Genomic DNA, 15678 nt, shown 5'->3' on the forward strand with positions numbered 1-15678 from the left:
AGGTTCAGTACATCTGAACATAGCATAGCATGGTGAATCAGGAACACTTAGATGATGGCTTCACCACCTCGACCTTCTGTCCAGGTTGACCAAAACAAAGTCACTCACTATGGAGTCTAGAGTCATAGAATTGTAGAATTGGAAAGGACCCAAAGCATCATCTAGTCCAATCCCCAGCAGTGCAGGATAATAAATGGAAAGAAAGCACCCAGCTGGAATGCAGCCTGAGCCATTTGAAATTACGGTTTCCAATATAGCACTAAAACTCTTGTTCTGTCAGTGCAAGGGTTGCTGTTTGTGCAATGGAACGTTTTCCCCCATGCACCCCCTAAAGCTGTTTAGGGGTTCTCCCAACTGTCTGTAGCAGATTTGGGAAGTGGGGTACACGTGGGTTTGGTACCCGTGGAGAAAGGAGAAGAGGGGAAGTCTCATTGCATAACCAGAAGTCCTTCCACTAATGGGACACGTTAGGCCTGGCTCTGTGATGAGACAGAGGGAAGCAGCTGCCTCAGGCAGCAGGTGCTAAGGGGCAGGGAGCAGGGAGAGCTGTGGGTACCATGCTTTGTACCCCCTACACTACCTGGCTGCCCTCAAGCACGGTGGAAGATACTTTCCTTTCACCAGTATTGAGGTGCCAATCCAATTGGCTTCTGTATGTGCCTTGGGGAAGGGTACCATCTTGTCTTTCGCCTCAGGCAGCAAAACGCCTTGATCCAGCCCTGACAGTAGTTGAATACTACCCTGCGACTCTTGGCAGATTTTTGAGTAGTGTTGATGACAGTCATGCTTTATTTCAGTTATTTAAGAGCCAGCAAATCGGACTGCCGGGAACTTGCTTCATCTTACAAGGCTCTGAAGTTTGCCGCCAGAAAGGAGCAATCCTGCCTCCACGGCCAACACTTTGCCTTGCACCATCTTGGGCTCCAGAGTAACTCCAGCAGCAGGGAAAGTGGTTTCCCTCACCGCTTACTAATGGCCAGAGAGGCAGAAGGCAGAATGAAGTCACAAGACGACTGGGAAGACCAAGCTGCCATCTTCGATCTCCCAGGCGCTATGGTGTACATGAAGGACCGCCATTTGGAGAATAGACTCCAGTTTCTTAATCATCAAGAGAAGCTCCGTTATTTATTGATGCAACAGCAGGAATGCAATGCCAAGATGGAAGACGGCTTAGATCGCACCGAGCGTCGATCGCCTTCCCCACTGCTGAGGGCAAGCAAGGAGTGCAAAAAGGAAAGGTCCAATTCGGGAGACTCTAGTGAGGGAACGCTAGGGCGATTTCTTTTGATTGACAGGGAGGAACTGGAGCAAGCAGAGAAGGCAGAAGTCATGAGGGAGTATCTCACAGAAGTACCCCTAGACCTATCAGATTATGGAAGAGGAAGAGAGAAACTGAAGGCAGCCAACTGGCAACCATCCTCAGGGGAAGAGGAGCCTGGAAGTCCAATTAAAAGGTCAGCTGAAGACCCCATCCTTCATAAAAGTGATTTGTCCACCTGGCTCCACGCAGCTGAACGTCTCCACAGGGGCAAAGAGTCAGAGCAGCTCAGCGTGGGAGCCAAGGAGAACCTCGCAGCATCTCTGGTAAGAGAAACTGCTCCAAGAGTTCATGTGTTGGGCTGTTTCTGAACTGTCACTTCTGTTTATAAACAAAACCATTTTCCATTTATGTTTTTTATGCCACTTTTATCCTTTGCAATATTTTTGCCCTCCTACCAGTCCTATGACCTAGGACAACAGTTAGGCAAGAGCCTCTTTGATTTGCACAGCAGCAAATCACCTTGTTCACCATTGAGGATGGATGGATGGATGGATGGATGGATGGATGGATGGATGGATGGATGGATGGATTTATATGCCACTTAATGCCAAAACAGGCTTCTGAGTGTTTACAAGTATAGAAACCAATTACATAAGAATTAAAACATATGCATCCATAAATAATATGCAACAATCAAATGGCACAACAAAATACTTGCCAGCCAATCCTACTCTTGTATTGTACATATGTGTGAATACGCTTGTCCCTGCATGGGCTCCTCACCTTGAAACAAGCGGGTATACATCTGGTGGAGAGTCAGCTGCCTCAAGGCCTTCTTGCCCCCAGTCCTCCACACATTTTACCTGTTTAGTATATCTGCAAAGGGCTAGGATGAATGTGGCATGCAGATGTTTTGCACATTATGTGTTTAAAGTGTAGATGACATAGTCACATCTTTAAATACTCACATGAACAGTCAGACCCAATCAGAGTCCCACAATATGTGTGCAAAGATGCTGAAAGATGTGGCTACATCATCCACACTTCATGGGTCCTCTTCAGGAAACATCTGTCTGCTGCATCAGTCATGTCACCTTTGACTGAACATGAGCATCATTCAGTTCATATGTGCTCGTGGGAGCTGTATCCAATGTTAAAAGCAGACCTATTGAGATTAATGGGTGTGACTAACTAAGGTCCATGAATTTCAGTGGGTCTTGTCTGAGCTGGACACGACTTATGGTTCACATTCTGTGAATGCTTACAGTGATGCTTGTGTTTAGCAGGACTTGAACACAGGTCTCATGAACATACGAAGCTACCTTACACTGCCAGCATATATAGCCAAGTAGTGTATATTCTGATTCACTGCAGTTCTCCAACACTTAAGAGAGGGTCACTCCAGCCCCACCAAGGTGCCTTTTGGTGAAAAATGAACCCCAGACCTCCTACATGCAAGATTTGTGCTCTACCACTCAATTACATCCCTTCTCCATCTCATCAAGAAGGAAGGCTAGTCATGTGTGATGTTCCATGGAGGCTGTTTTGGTCCATGGAGATACTCACCACCAAGCATAGCTGATCACCCCAGCTGTGCTGGAGGTGGGTAAGCAGGGGAACATAAGATCAGCACCTTGGAGAGGTGTCCTGTAGCTGAGGCAGGACATACATGTGGACTCAGAAGTGTCCTGGAGCAACTAACAGGTCTTGATAGGCTAGGCTAGCTATTCATTGACTAGAGATCCCTCCTTGTGCGCTACAGCTCCACATATGACAGTCCATGAAATACACCCGTCTCCTTACAGCTGCAGATGTTGGAGGAATCTGCCTTTGAGGATTCCTGGTATGTGGCCATGATGGAGGCTGGGTGTTATTGGTGTGAGTGTGTTTGTGTTGAACTGCTATATTTCTGGCCACAAACATCTGTCTGTGCCTTCTGCAGATCTCTTCACTACAAGAACTTCCCACGTACAAGCCGGCATCTTGCGACGCCACAGCCGATTCAGAGACAAAGGTGCCTTTTGAAGCGCAAAAGCAGAAAATGGACCAGCCAGGTAACCTGCACTTTCAGAGAGACAGTGATAGGGAACAACATTTCTCTTGGTAGGTCGTAGGGTTTTTCTAAGTTAGCAGGCCCCAGGTGCATGAAACACGCCCTCATCTTTTCAGACAGGCAGACGCCAACAACAACATCATCACCATGATTTGCTCGCTGGGAGATTAGACGGTGTTAACTATTTAAAGGTAAAGGGGTAAAGGGACCCCTGACCATTAGGTCCAGTCGTGACCGACTCTGGGGTTGCGGCGCTCATCTCGCTTTATTGGATGAGGGAGCCGACGTACAGCTTTCGCGTCATGTGGCCAGTATGACTAAGCCGCTTCTGGTGAACCAGAGCAGCGCACGGAAATGCCATTTACCTATTTATCTACTTGCACTTTGACGTGCTTTCAAACTGCTAGGTTGGCAGGAGCAGGGACCGAGCAATGGGAGCTCACCCCGTCGCGGGGATTCAAACTGCCAACCTTCTGATCAGCAAGTCCTAGGCTCTGTGGTTTAACCCACAGCACCACCTGCGTCCCTGTTAACTATTTAGTTAGCATTTAATTTCAACTTGTTTGTGAAGACACTGGATGACCTTGCATCAAAGTAAGTGTTACCCTACACTTTGCCATGCATTTTCCCGACACTTTCCTTATTGCCAAAAGTCTGATCTTTTGGGGGAAGTGGGTTTACTGCCCAATACCTCCAAATCAACTGTAACTGCCCAACCTGAATTTGCCTGTATGTGACTGAATCCCACCCAAAAATAGAGACAAACTGGAAACGCCATTAGCCTTTAAGGTGCCAGAAGACTCTTATTTCTGTGGTTGCTGTAACAGACTGACACAGCTACCATTTCTTTCAGCAAGAAATGTAGACATCCCTTGTTGACCAAACCACTCTTACATCAAACTGCACTCCAAAACTTGAGAAACATTTCCCCTAATGGTTGTAATTAACACTCTCAGTAGCAACCTCTAAGTTCTGTGGCTTCCAAAGAAACTTCTATTGCTCAACCGGTAGTTTCACTCCTTATATCCTAGACGACTGCATTGTTTGAACACACTGTGCCTCCAATTTAAGTAAACTTTGATTATAACAGACAGTAGGTCTTTGTGCTCAACCGAAACCTCCAGCACCCTGTAAGGCTTTTCGGACAGCAAGACCAGAAATTTCTCACTTTAGCCTGTGGCCATATCAACCCAAGCAAAGCACCACCTGCTCAAATTATTTGTTCACCTAGATCAGTATTGTCTGCTGTGATTGACAGCAGCTCTCCAAGGTCTCAGGCATTTGCCTCCTGGTATTTTTACCTGGAGATTTCAGATATTTAACCTATGACTTCCTGCATGCAGACCATGTACTTAACCAGTGAGATATGGACACACGATAGGAAGTTGCAAAGGGAATGATCCCTGATTCAAGACAATGAGGAAATCACAAGCTTTTCCTATTTATAGCCCCCACAGGAAAATCCCCATTTTTTAAATTTTCTCTACATCTGTGAGGAATAGAAACTTGACCCTTTCCATCTCCTTCTCCCATCAGTAAAATGGTTGGTTGGCTCTCCTATTATATGAGGGGGGGAAAGCACTATTCCTATATCAACAACAACAACAAAAGTCACATCCGTAATTTCAACTTTACTGGCTGAGCTGGAAAGTAGAGTTGGCCTGTATGGCTTGATTTTGTGAAGCTCTAGCCCAGACCAGAGAATCAGGATTTTTGTGCTAGTGGGAAAGTTTTTGTTTTGTTTTTTAAAGGCAGCTGTGTGCTGATTTGCATATAAGGAGATCTAATCAAGGGAGAAGGATCTCTCAATTGATTGACATCTGGGTGGGGTGGGAACACACACAGAGAGAGGTTTTGTTTGCTTGTCATTTGAATATTGGTGTGGCTCCTCGTCTGGAAACTGCAAGTCCTCCAACAGCTGATCTTTCATCTGCCATTGTTTCCTTTAGGTAACGGAGATTCTGAGTCGGTCAGTGAAGAATCTGACGAGCCCAATACATCCGATAGCGAGGTTTGTTCCCTTTTGTGTATTTGCTCATCATCCCACACATCCACCTGTCTGTCCCCCCCCCCCAACACATACACCAAGTAGAGTCTACCTTCTGGCTAAGCACAACCCATTCTCAGTGTGGGACTCATTTAGGAGGCAACTGGGCAACACTGGGTTTATTTGGCTGAATATGCCCACCTGTCATTCAGCTGATGACTAATTTTTGCTTGCACAGTGTAATGCAAGACCCAAGGAATCAGCTGTTGTTGGCGCTTGCAAAGTACCGTACTTTTCCGTGTATAATACTACGTTTTTTTACTTTAAAAATAATGTTTAAAAAGGGGGGTAGTCTTATACACGGGGGCAATCTCCCCCATTTTCTTAATTTTGAGTCTCCAAAAATAGGGGGGCGTCTTAAACATGGTGACATGTTATACAAAGAAAAATACGGTACATCAAAGCAGGTAGACTGGTGACTTTGATTGGCCGCCAAGACCATATAACACCGGTCCTGGAAGACCTACATTGGCTCCCAATACGTTTCCAAGCACAATTCAAATTGTTGGTGCTGACCTGTAAAGCCCTAAATGGCCTCGGCCCATCGTTCAGCCCAGACACTGAGGTCCAGCACCGAGGGCCTTCTGGCAGTTCCCTCACTGCAAGAAGTGAGGTTACAGGAAACCAGGCAGAGGAAACCAGGCAGAGTGGCGCCCGCCCTGTGGAACGCCCTCCCACCAAATGTTAAGGAAATAAACAACTATCTGCCTTTTAGAAGACACCTGAAGGCAGCCCTGTTTAGGGAAGTTTTTAATGTTTGATGTGTTTGTGTTTTTAATATTCTGTTGGGAGCCGCCCAGAGTGGCTGGGGAAAGCCAGCCAGATGGGCAGGGTATAAAAATATATTATTATTATTATTATTATTATTATTATTATTATTATCACATGGCTTTGAAGCCACCGCTGATCTGCAAACCCCTTTTGGTCCAGCCATGCCTTTACCCAGCCTGGTGTCATATATTACATTAAGTTGAAGGCAAAACTGCCCCATGGTTTAAATGGGGAGGGCTGGTGGGTCTGATTAAGCCCACAAACAAGAGATTCCCCACTTCTGAGAACCTTTGGCAATGCTAATCAAACCGTATGCTCTCAACTAAGTCAAGAGAAGCCACTAGAGAAAGGGGGCTCCATATGGTGTGCCAGGATCCTGCTCCAACATCGCACGTGGGCAGACAAGTGTGGCGACAAAGCAGTCAGCTCATGAGATGCATGGCCTTATGAGATTCAGCTGGCCCAATTGTTAGGCAGAGTGAAGCAACTGCCTCAGGTGGCAGATTATGATGGACATTTGAGTATTTCCCCCAAGGCATTCCTGCCGAGCCCCTTGTCCATTCCTCTGGGCTGGAGGACAGAGATTTGTGCCGCATCTGACCTGCCCTGTGCCCCCTATGCTAGCCAGCTGGCATCAGCTGCAGTGGGAGACACTGCCCCATTGCCAGTGTTCCAGTCAGATTCATCTGTCAGCCCAAATGGCTTCTGTATGTGCAATGGGGAGCACCAAACGTTTGCCCTCTCCCCCAGGCAGCAGAATGTATTCAGCTGTCCCTGCTAAATCAGTCCCACCAATCACCAAAAGGAAGACTTGCAACAGACACATCCCAAAATGAAGTGCTGGTGCCATGGTTAAAATAAAGGAGGTGAAAGTTGGAAGGAGTGGAAGCTGTCTTTCCAAAGCTGAGTTTCTCAGTTGGTAGAGCATGAGACTAAATCTGAGGGCTGTGGGTTTGAGCCCCACATTGGGCAAAAGATTCCTGCATTGCAGGGGGCTGGACTAGATGATCCTTGCGGTCCCTTCCAACTCTATGATTCAAGTTATGACCTTAATCCTAATATAGCCAGGATAGCCAACTAGCACAGCCAATGGTAAGGGCATCACTCTGGCTAATCCTACACTGTTCACCTAGAACGACCTATGAAAGGACTTGACTTTAATCCAAAATGAGCTGTGTTTGACTTGTAGGCAGGGTTGAAAGAGCGTCAACTTGTTTGCAGAATACCAGAAGGAGGAAAAGAATTTTTCTGATCAGACCTGATTTTTGAGTGCAAAACTTGAGCACAACTGAAGGAAAAAAAGGTGGGGTTCCCAAATGCTACGGGACATTTAACTTACACATCTGAAACTCATGTCTGAATAATTTCCCCCTAATAGGTGATTGGCACTTGTGATGATGAAAGCCTCCAAGCGGCTCCCGTGAAAGAAAAATATTGTTGCACAACTGAGATCACCCAGAGATCGCAAAAGAAGCGGAAAAGGGGACACGATTCACTGACAAAGGGTACAAACAGGGGGTTCAGAATCATGTATTGTGAGATACAGTCATACCTCGGGTTACAGACGCTTCAGGTTGCGTTTTTTCGGGTTACGGACCGCCAAAACCCAGAAGTACCAGAACAGGTTACTTCCGGGTTTGGGCAGTTGTGCATGCGCAGAAGCACTAAATCACGCTTTGCGCATGCGCAGAAGCACCGAAGCGCAACTTCGCATGCGCAGATGCGCAGATGCGGGTTGCGAACGTGCATCCCGCATGGATCACGTTTGCAACCCGAGCATCCACTGTATACTATTTTTCATGTCTTACATAACACTGCACCTGTTTACTTAGGCCACATTCACATTTAAATTGCCTATGTTGCCACTTGTTACTTTGTTCGAAGACGCCTATCCCCCTCACAGAGCTATGATTTCCAGAGTAGTTTAAGTTACAGATAGGTAGCCGTGTTGGTCTGCCATAGTCAAAATAAAAAAATTCTTCCAGTAGCACCTTTAAGACCAACTAAGTTAGTTCTTGGTATGAGCTTTCGTGTGCAAGCACACTTCTTCAGATACACTGAAACAGAAGTTGCCAGATCCTTCTATATAGTTATATATCCTTCTCACTATATAGAAGGATCTGGCAACTTCTGTTTCAGTGTATCTGAAGAAGTGTGCTTGCACACGAAAGCTCATACCAAGAACTAACTTAGTTGGTCTTAAAGGTGCTACTGGAAGGATTTTTTTATTCAGAGTAGTTTAGCAATCCATCCCTCTTCACAGAGCTATCTCTGAGAATTGTAGCTCTGAGGGGTGAATAGAGGCTTCCTAAGAACTTTCAGCGCCTTTAACAGCTCCCAGAATTCTTGGGGGGAAGGCAGTTTAAAATGGCACCATTGCGCTTCAAATGGATGTGGCCCTTGTCCACTGAACTTTGTTTGTTCTGGTGGCTCATTTGAGAAAAGAGCTAACTTTTCCTATGCACAGGCCAGACACTCTCTTCTGCTCTCTGAATTCCAGGGTACGCAAATGTTTGTCCACAGCGATACAGTCCGGTGTGATAAGGAACGCAAGCAGGGAGGACTCCAGAGTCTCAGGGGCCAGGCTGGCTTTCTGGCAAAGGGTTAGCCCAAGCCAACCTGGGAGGGAGAAGAGAGTAGGAGAAAGGCTTTGCAACACGTAAATTGAGTAGGTGCACTAGGTACACAGTTCAGTGTTTGCTTAGCCTTTCCGGAGAAATGTTATTGACTTGCAGGGAATGCATTTTTCACAAACGGTGTTTATTGTTAAGCCCCATTCCCTGTAGAGGGGGAAACCTCTTAACAATGGAATGTGTTGTACTGGCATTTCCTGCAGGTGACAAAGTAGGAAATGGATAAAGGTTGGGCACTTGAAAAAGGGCGGAGGGGACAACCAACAACCCTCCCTTCCTCTTCACAGTTCAAATACTTTTCTCCATCCCCAAAGCTCTACCCCTGGCTCTGTTTGTGCAGTCAGAAAGTGTGTGCTTGGCTGTGTGTGTGTGTGTGTATGCGTGTGAGTTAGAGAGAGCAATGTTGACCGAGTATGTGAGAGATATTGTTGTCAGCAAGGCAGGAGGGCTTGTTTGACAAGCTTCCGTTCCTATCACATTGTCTTTCTGACAGGTCTGATGAACCTGGACACATAATGTTGACAGCTCCTTTTTCTCGTTCTGTTAAAAGGCTCGGCCCTTCCCTGCAAAGCGCTGAGCTCAGAAGGGGTTAAAATTGCAAAGGGCAAGACAGTGGTAGGCAGTGGCAGCAGGGGTGGGGTGGACACTGGTATTTTCAAATACCAGCGCTTGCAAATTTAATCCAGGCCTGCAAGCAGCTGCCCATCTGCCTTTACATTACCGCTCTCAAAGGTAATAGGGGAACACGGGTGGCGCTGTGGTCTAAACCACTGAGCCTCTTGGGCTTGCCAATCGTAAGGTCAGCAGTTCGAATCTGCACAACAGTGTGGGCTCCCACTGCTCTGTCCCAGCTTCTGCCAACCTAGCAGTTTGAAAGCATACCAGTGCAAGTAGATAAATAGGTACCACTGCGATGGGAAGGTAAACAGTGTTCCTGTGCGCTCTGGTTTCCGTCACAGTGTTCCATTGTACCAGAAGTGGTTTAGTCCTGCTGGCCACATGACCCAGAAAGCTGTCTGTAGACAAACGCCGGCTCCCTTGGCCTGCAAGCAAGATGAGCGCTGCACCCCATAGTCACCTTTGGCTGGACTTAACCGTCCAGGGGTCCTTTACCTTTTTTTTTTTTTTACTGTTCTCAATACAGCAGGTTCCTGAAATGCTCAATCCAGTGTGTATGACCAGGATTAGGATTTAGGACAGAATTCTGGCCCAGCTTTTGCAGAACCTGCATCAGTGGCAAGGATAGCCCTTTGTGTTTATTTTTTTCCAACCAGGAAGAAAGAACACTGAAATTATGGCGACAGGGAAGGGTGGGATGGAACCCAAGTCCAGCTCCAACAATCAGTCAGGTTGGGCACCGGCCAAGGACACAGGGTCTTGGAAGGGCCCCCAACCTAGCTGTGTCACCATTCATCACTCTCATTGTCTTGTTTTGTTTTGTTTTGTTGAGGGATAGTGGCTCATCTTTGGCACTGTGCCAAAAGTGCCATGAAATCTGGCCCTCATGCAACCAAGTCATAGACAGGGAGCTGCTCATTTGTGTGTCTCTTAACGTGGGAACTGGGCGAAATGTTTTCAGGAAACCCGATCTTTAGACTCCACAAGCTGCTTCAACCACTACCTCTTCCCAAGGATTGGGAATGGTAGCTGTCTAAGGGAATGGGGGTCACCTAACATCTCCCAGCACCCTTAACGAACTACAGTTCCTAGGATTCTTTGGGGGAAGCCAGTGACTCTTTAAAGTGGTACAATGCTGTTTTAAGTGTAGGTGGTGAATGGGGCCTAAGTTGGATTTCACACTTGGTGATCTATTGCAATCGCTCTCCTGATCTACCTTCGGCCCATCTCTTCTATATGAGGTGCCAGAGACTGAAACAAAACTTGCACAGTTCGTTATCCCAGAATGCATTGCAAACCTGCTAACGCCTTTGTCTGTTTTGCTCTTCGCAGCCTTTAAGAAGCCTGTTCAAGGCAGGCGTAATGGCAAAGCAGCCCAGAACCTAGCTGACGTGCAAGAAGATCTAAAAGAAACAGCAAACCGCAGCCCTGCTTCCAGCCACAATGAAGACGAAGAGACATAGCCCAAATGTGCTTTCTTACTGGGGCAGATCCTACCACTTGAACCAGTGTCAGATATTTCTGCTGTGATATGAAGCCCTTCAGTGGCCAGTTATTCTCACTGACATCAACCAGGACAGCTCAAGCCTGCTCAGGCACCATTGCTTCACATCCCTGACCGGCAAGTGAATTCATGTGGACTAGTAACTTACTGACAGTCAAGGCACTCTGGAGAGCTTTACAAAATTCTTTGGTTAATTCTCTCGAGATTTTGGCAGTGAGGTGGTTTGTTCTGCTTGGCTATTCTGTGGTTCCTTTTGTCTAGATTCCACCAGTTCTCTGGCATTCAACCAGATTGGCCCTGCCATACCTTCACTGTGATGCATTAAGTGTTGCATCAAGAGACAACTGCAATGTAAGGACAGAGAGACCATGTTCTGCATGCAGGGGGTCCCAAATTCAGTCCCTTGCAATACCAGTTAGAATGATCAGGTCCCGGGGAATGCCCCTGCCTGATATCTTGGAGGGCTGCTGCAAACCAGAGACGACAACAGTGAGCTACAGCAGACCTGTCAGCTTTCAGTGACTTGCAAAACATGGTATTTTGTTGCTTCTGCGGCCAATACAACACATCCCTATGGGACCGTTGTCTTTCCTTCCTTTTATAAAATCAGCAACACTGCAGGGGCCTGGACATCCAATGTCCTGCAGGGTGTGGATCCACAAGGGGAGGGCTGTAGATCAGTGCCAGAGCAACTACTCTGAATCCAAAAGCTTCCAGGTTCAATTTCCAGCATCTCCAGGTGAGACTGGGAAGACCTTTGCCTGAAATACTAGACACTTGCTGCAATGCAGTGTAGACAATGCTAAACTGGATGGACCAGTGTTCTGACTTCCTAGTCATACCCACCAACCGTATGTATTTTCCCAGGACATTCCTGGAATTATAGAAGCCATCCCAGCTTCTGATTAAATCCCGGAATGTCCCGGGGATAAGCTGGCGCTTGCAGCCAGCGTTGGCGCTTGTAGCGGTGTTGCTGACCCGCATGGCAGCCCGACACCAAAAGACACGCATCCCGATTTTCATCAGGGGAATGTTGGAGGGTAGGCTAGGTATCTGTCAGGCATCATTGGTGCGCTGCAAATCCCACCAAAAGCACTGGGGAAACAGCGGCAGAATAAGGTCGTCCTGCCAGATGCAAGCTAAGAATAAATGGGTCAAACTTTTGACAGCAGCTTTCCTTCGTCAAAAGGGTGTATTGGGCCAAGATGCATAGCTGTCAACTTACAGATTTGAAAATAAGGGACCAGCAGCCTCGAAAATAAGGGATCAGCAGCCAAAATAAGGGATCAACAATTACTCTGATAAAATACATATTTTGTTGCGTGCAAATGGCTTTAGATACCTATTAGGTCCATAAATTACCATATAGCATATATTCAACACAAAAAAACAGCAACAATTTGTTGTTGACAAAGGACAGCTGGACATAGAAAGGGCCCCATTACCTTCAGTAGCTTATTTAAGGGACATCATCAATAAGGGACAGCAGCGGGACATGGCACTGGGATAAGGGACTGTCCCGCCAAATAAGGGACGCTTGACAGCTATGCCAAGATGGCGAAAGCATGGTTTGATGACTCCTGGAGAACTTCCCAAAGTGCATCTTAAGTGCTTATTTCAGATATTGTTGCACCTGTGATCCCCATACACACACATCGGAAGATTCAGCAAGGAGAAGGGCCCTAGCTATTGCACATGGCTGATGGGGAAGTCTGTGTTGGAAATCAAGCCTTTATCAGGAGAAACTGGCCACTCTCCAGGCACCCGGCTTGATCTCCTGTTGACCTCCCTGTCTGCATTCCCCAGGAGGATCCAGGCAGAGGTCGCGATAGGCGATCCTTCTCAGAGTGAGAAGAACACACCCCCTCTTTCCTGCCCCCCCCCCCGGGCAGGGGAGAGAGATAGACAGAAACGTATTTACATTCCTTTATTTCTGTCTTTGCAGCGTTACAAAAATCATGACTGCTCTCTTCAAACTCCTGCAGTCGAGAGACAAACTCCTCCTGTACTTCCTGTACAGCTCATATTACACTCTGAGCTAATTCCGGTGCCCACTGCACTGTGAATTGACTGTCCCTCTGTTTCCCACGGAACTGTCCCAACATTCTCATTATGTTTTGTTTTCAAGCTACCAGCAGCTCGTGGCTGCATTGATTCAATATCGTAACAGTCTGAAGGACCAGCGATAAGAAACAATATCTGCTTAGCCACATCCTCATGGTTGCCAGTCCGAAGTAGTCTGAGGGCCAGAAATGGCCTAGTGATCTTCTTGGTAGCTTTTGATCTACATCAGTTTTGCAGGTGGTGGGTCCTGGTGACAAGGAAGCAATCACACTTTTGAAGTTAATAGGGGGAAAGGTAAAGGTAAAGGGACCCCTGACCATTAGGTCCAGTCGTGACCGACTCTGGGGTTGCGGCACTCATCTCGCTCTATAGGCCGAGGGAGCCGGTGTTTGTCCGCAGACAGTTTCCAGGTCATGTGGCCAGCATGACTAAGCCGCTTCTAGCGAACCAGAGCAGCACACGGAAACGCCGTTTACCTTCCCACCGGAGCGGCACCTATTTATCTACTTGCACTTTGACGTGCTTTCGAACTGCTAGGTTGGCAGAAGCAGGGACCGAGCAACGGGAGCTCATCCCATCGCAGGGATTCGAGGGGAAAGGAGCCACACACTAAACAAAAACTTCTGGATCTTGATACGCACAGGGTACAAAAAAAACCTACGTATCGCCAAGTACCCTGTTTGATTGTACATAAATCCTGCATTGATTAAACCACTGCATAGTTTACCCTAAAATAAGTGATCTTATTTTAAGTGAACTCTGTGTTAGGGATTTGGGGGTGGGGAGGTTATAGCAGCTGCTCTCCATATATCAGGGGTGAACAACGTGGGAGCTGACTGCAGACTTCCTGTTCAGGGCCGTTAAAACTAAAAACTAAAAGAGATTGTGAAGAGCTTCAAAAGGGCCTCTCCAAACTGAGCAAATGGGCAATAAAATGGCCCAGTTCCGTGTAAGCAGCAGTCAAATGATGCTTGTGGTGGCAATAAATCTTAATTTCACATATACGCACATGAGGCATGAGCAGGCAGTGACTGACCAGCGATGAGACCTTCAGGTCAGAGTGGATAGCTCCGTGAAGATGTTGACCCAGTGTACGGCAACTATTTTTAAAAAGGTAAATTCCATGCTAGGAATTCCATGTGTGCTGTTCTAGTCAACTCTCCCTCAAGGATACAGCAGAGTTGGAAAGGAGCAACTGAAATGTGATCAAGCGGCTGGAGTGCCCCCTGACCCATGTGAGGAAAGGTTGTGACATTTGAGACTTTTTAGTTAGGACCAAAACCAAGTAAGAGGTGACATGATAGACGTTTATAAAATTATACCTGGCTTGGAGAACGTGGACAGGGTTTTTCTCTCTCTCTCCCTCTCTCATGACTCTAGAACTCATAGACATCCAGTGAAGCTAATTGTTGGAATATTTAGGACAGATAAAAGATAAAAGTACTTCTTCACACAATCCAGAGCCCGATCTGAAAGGAAAAATTTTGGGCTCAATGAGTTGAAGAGGACCTGATCTGGGATGACCTTTAAAGGTAAAGGTAAAGGGACCCCTGACCATTAGGTCTAGTCGTGACCGACTCTGGGGCTGCAGCGCTCATCTCACTTTATTGGCCGAGGGAGCTGGCGTACAGCTTCCGGGTCATGTGGCCAGCATGACCAAGCCGCTTCTGGCGAACCAGAGCAGCACACGGAAACGCCATTTACCTTTCCACCAGAGCGGTACCTATTTATCTACTTGTACTTTGACGTGCTTTTGAACTGCTAGGTGGGCAGGAGCAGGGACCGAGCAACAGGAGCTCACCCCGTCGCGGGGATTCGAACCGCTGACCTTCTGATCGGCAAGTCCTAGGCTCTGTGGTTTAACCCACAGCACCAGGATGAGCTTTGGCTGGCTGCCAATTAATCAAACTTTTTTTTGGGGGGGGTCATTTGCATGGGAAGTTAGTTGGCTCCTCTTCTGTCACACATCTATGCATATAAATTAGCATGGGCAAATGCTATGCACATTTGTGTTCGTGAGTCCATGCCCTGAATATTTACATACCCAGCAAATGACTCTGGTGCCCAGAACACGACTCATGTACAGAATCCTCACAAATGATGTAGATAACACAGGCCCAAAATGGCAGCTTAAATGTCAAAGCTAGAGGACAGAGGAAAACAAGGTGGCATACAAGGAAATAAATATTCTCTGGCACACACCAGCCAAGCTGTAAGCAGTGCTGGCCCTTAGCACGCGGTTCACACTGACCTTCGGAAGGTCATTCATATCCTGTTGTTCCCGAACCACATCACCAAGCAGAGTCTAGATACTGTCAATTGCTGTGTCAGAGATCATGTTTTCCCATGACTACAGTTCTTGATCGTGCCCTGTCCATCACTTCATCTGCTTGCTGTGATCTGTGATGATTTTCAGCAGTGCAGTTTCCCTTGACAGGTTGGTCCAAAGGTTGTCTCCATGCCTTCGTACATTTTGCGAGTGTTGGCCGCGTCAGCAGCGAGTTGGGTGCTCTGACGCAGCTTTAGCCATTAGTCGCTGGCACATGTGGAAATAGTGGGGGCACTAAATCCGTTGTCATTTTTCGAAGGGCCCTTGCCTCTTTTGGTCTGCGCCTGCCACCTAGTGGATACAGTATGGTACTTCTAAGCTTGGCATGTGTCCTCACATAGGAAAGACACTAGCAACACTTTATGAAACACACACACACACCAGACTTGCAAAATCAG

The 15678-nt window shown here is 47.0% G+C and overlaps 1 protein-coding gene across 2 annotated transcripts in view; it reads left to right on the top strand.

Annotated features, from left to right (window-relative positions):
• Positions 1-11464, top strand: part of RBBP8NL (RBBP8 N-terminal like) — a 37756-nt gene extending 26292 nt beyond the window's left edge. For both annotated transcript variants that reach the window (XM_081011174.1, XM_081011173.1), the window contains exons 10-14: positions 798-1584; positions 3204-3315; positions 5264-5325; positions 7511-7637; positions 10716-11464. In XM_081011174.1, coding sequence (XP_080867300.1) covers positions 798-1584; positions 3204-3315; positions 5264-5325; positions 7511-7637; positions 10716-10846 — 1219 coding nt within the window. In that variant the 3' untranslated portion in view covers positions 10847-11464. The remainder of the gene's footprint in view (positions 1-797; positions 1585-3203; positions 3316-5263; positions 5326-7510; positions 7638-10715) is intronic.
• The last annotated feature ends 4214 nt before the right edge of the window (positions 11465-15678 follow it).

This window comes from Podarcis pityusensis, assembly GCF_964106645.2.
Source record: "Podarcis pityusensis genome assembly, chromosome: 6".
Lineage (NCBI taxonomy): Eukaryota > Metazoa > Chordata > Lepidosauria > Squamata > Lacertidae > Podarcis > Podarcis pityusensis.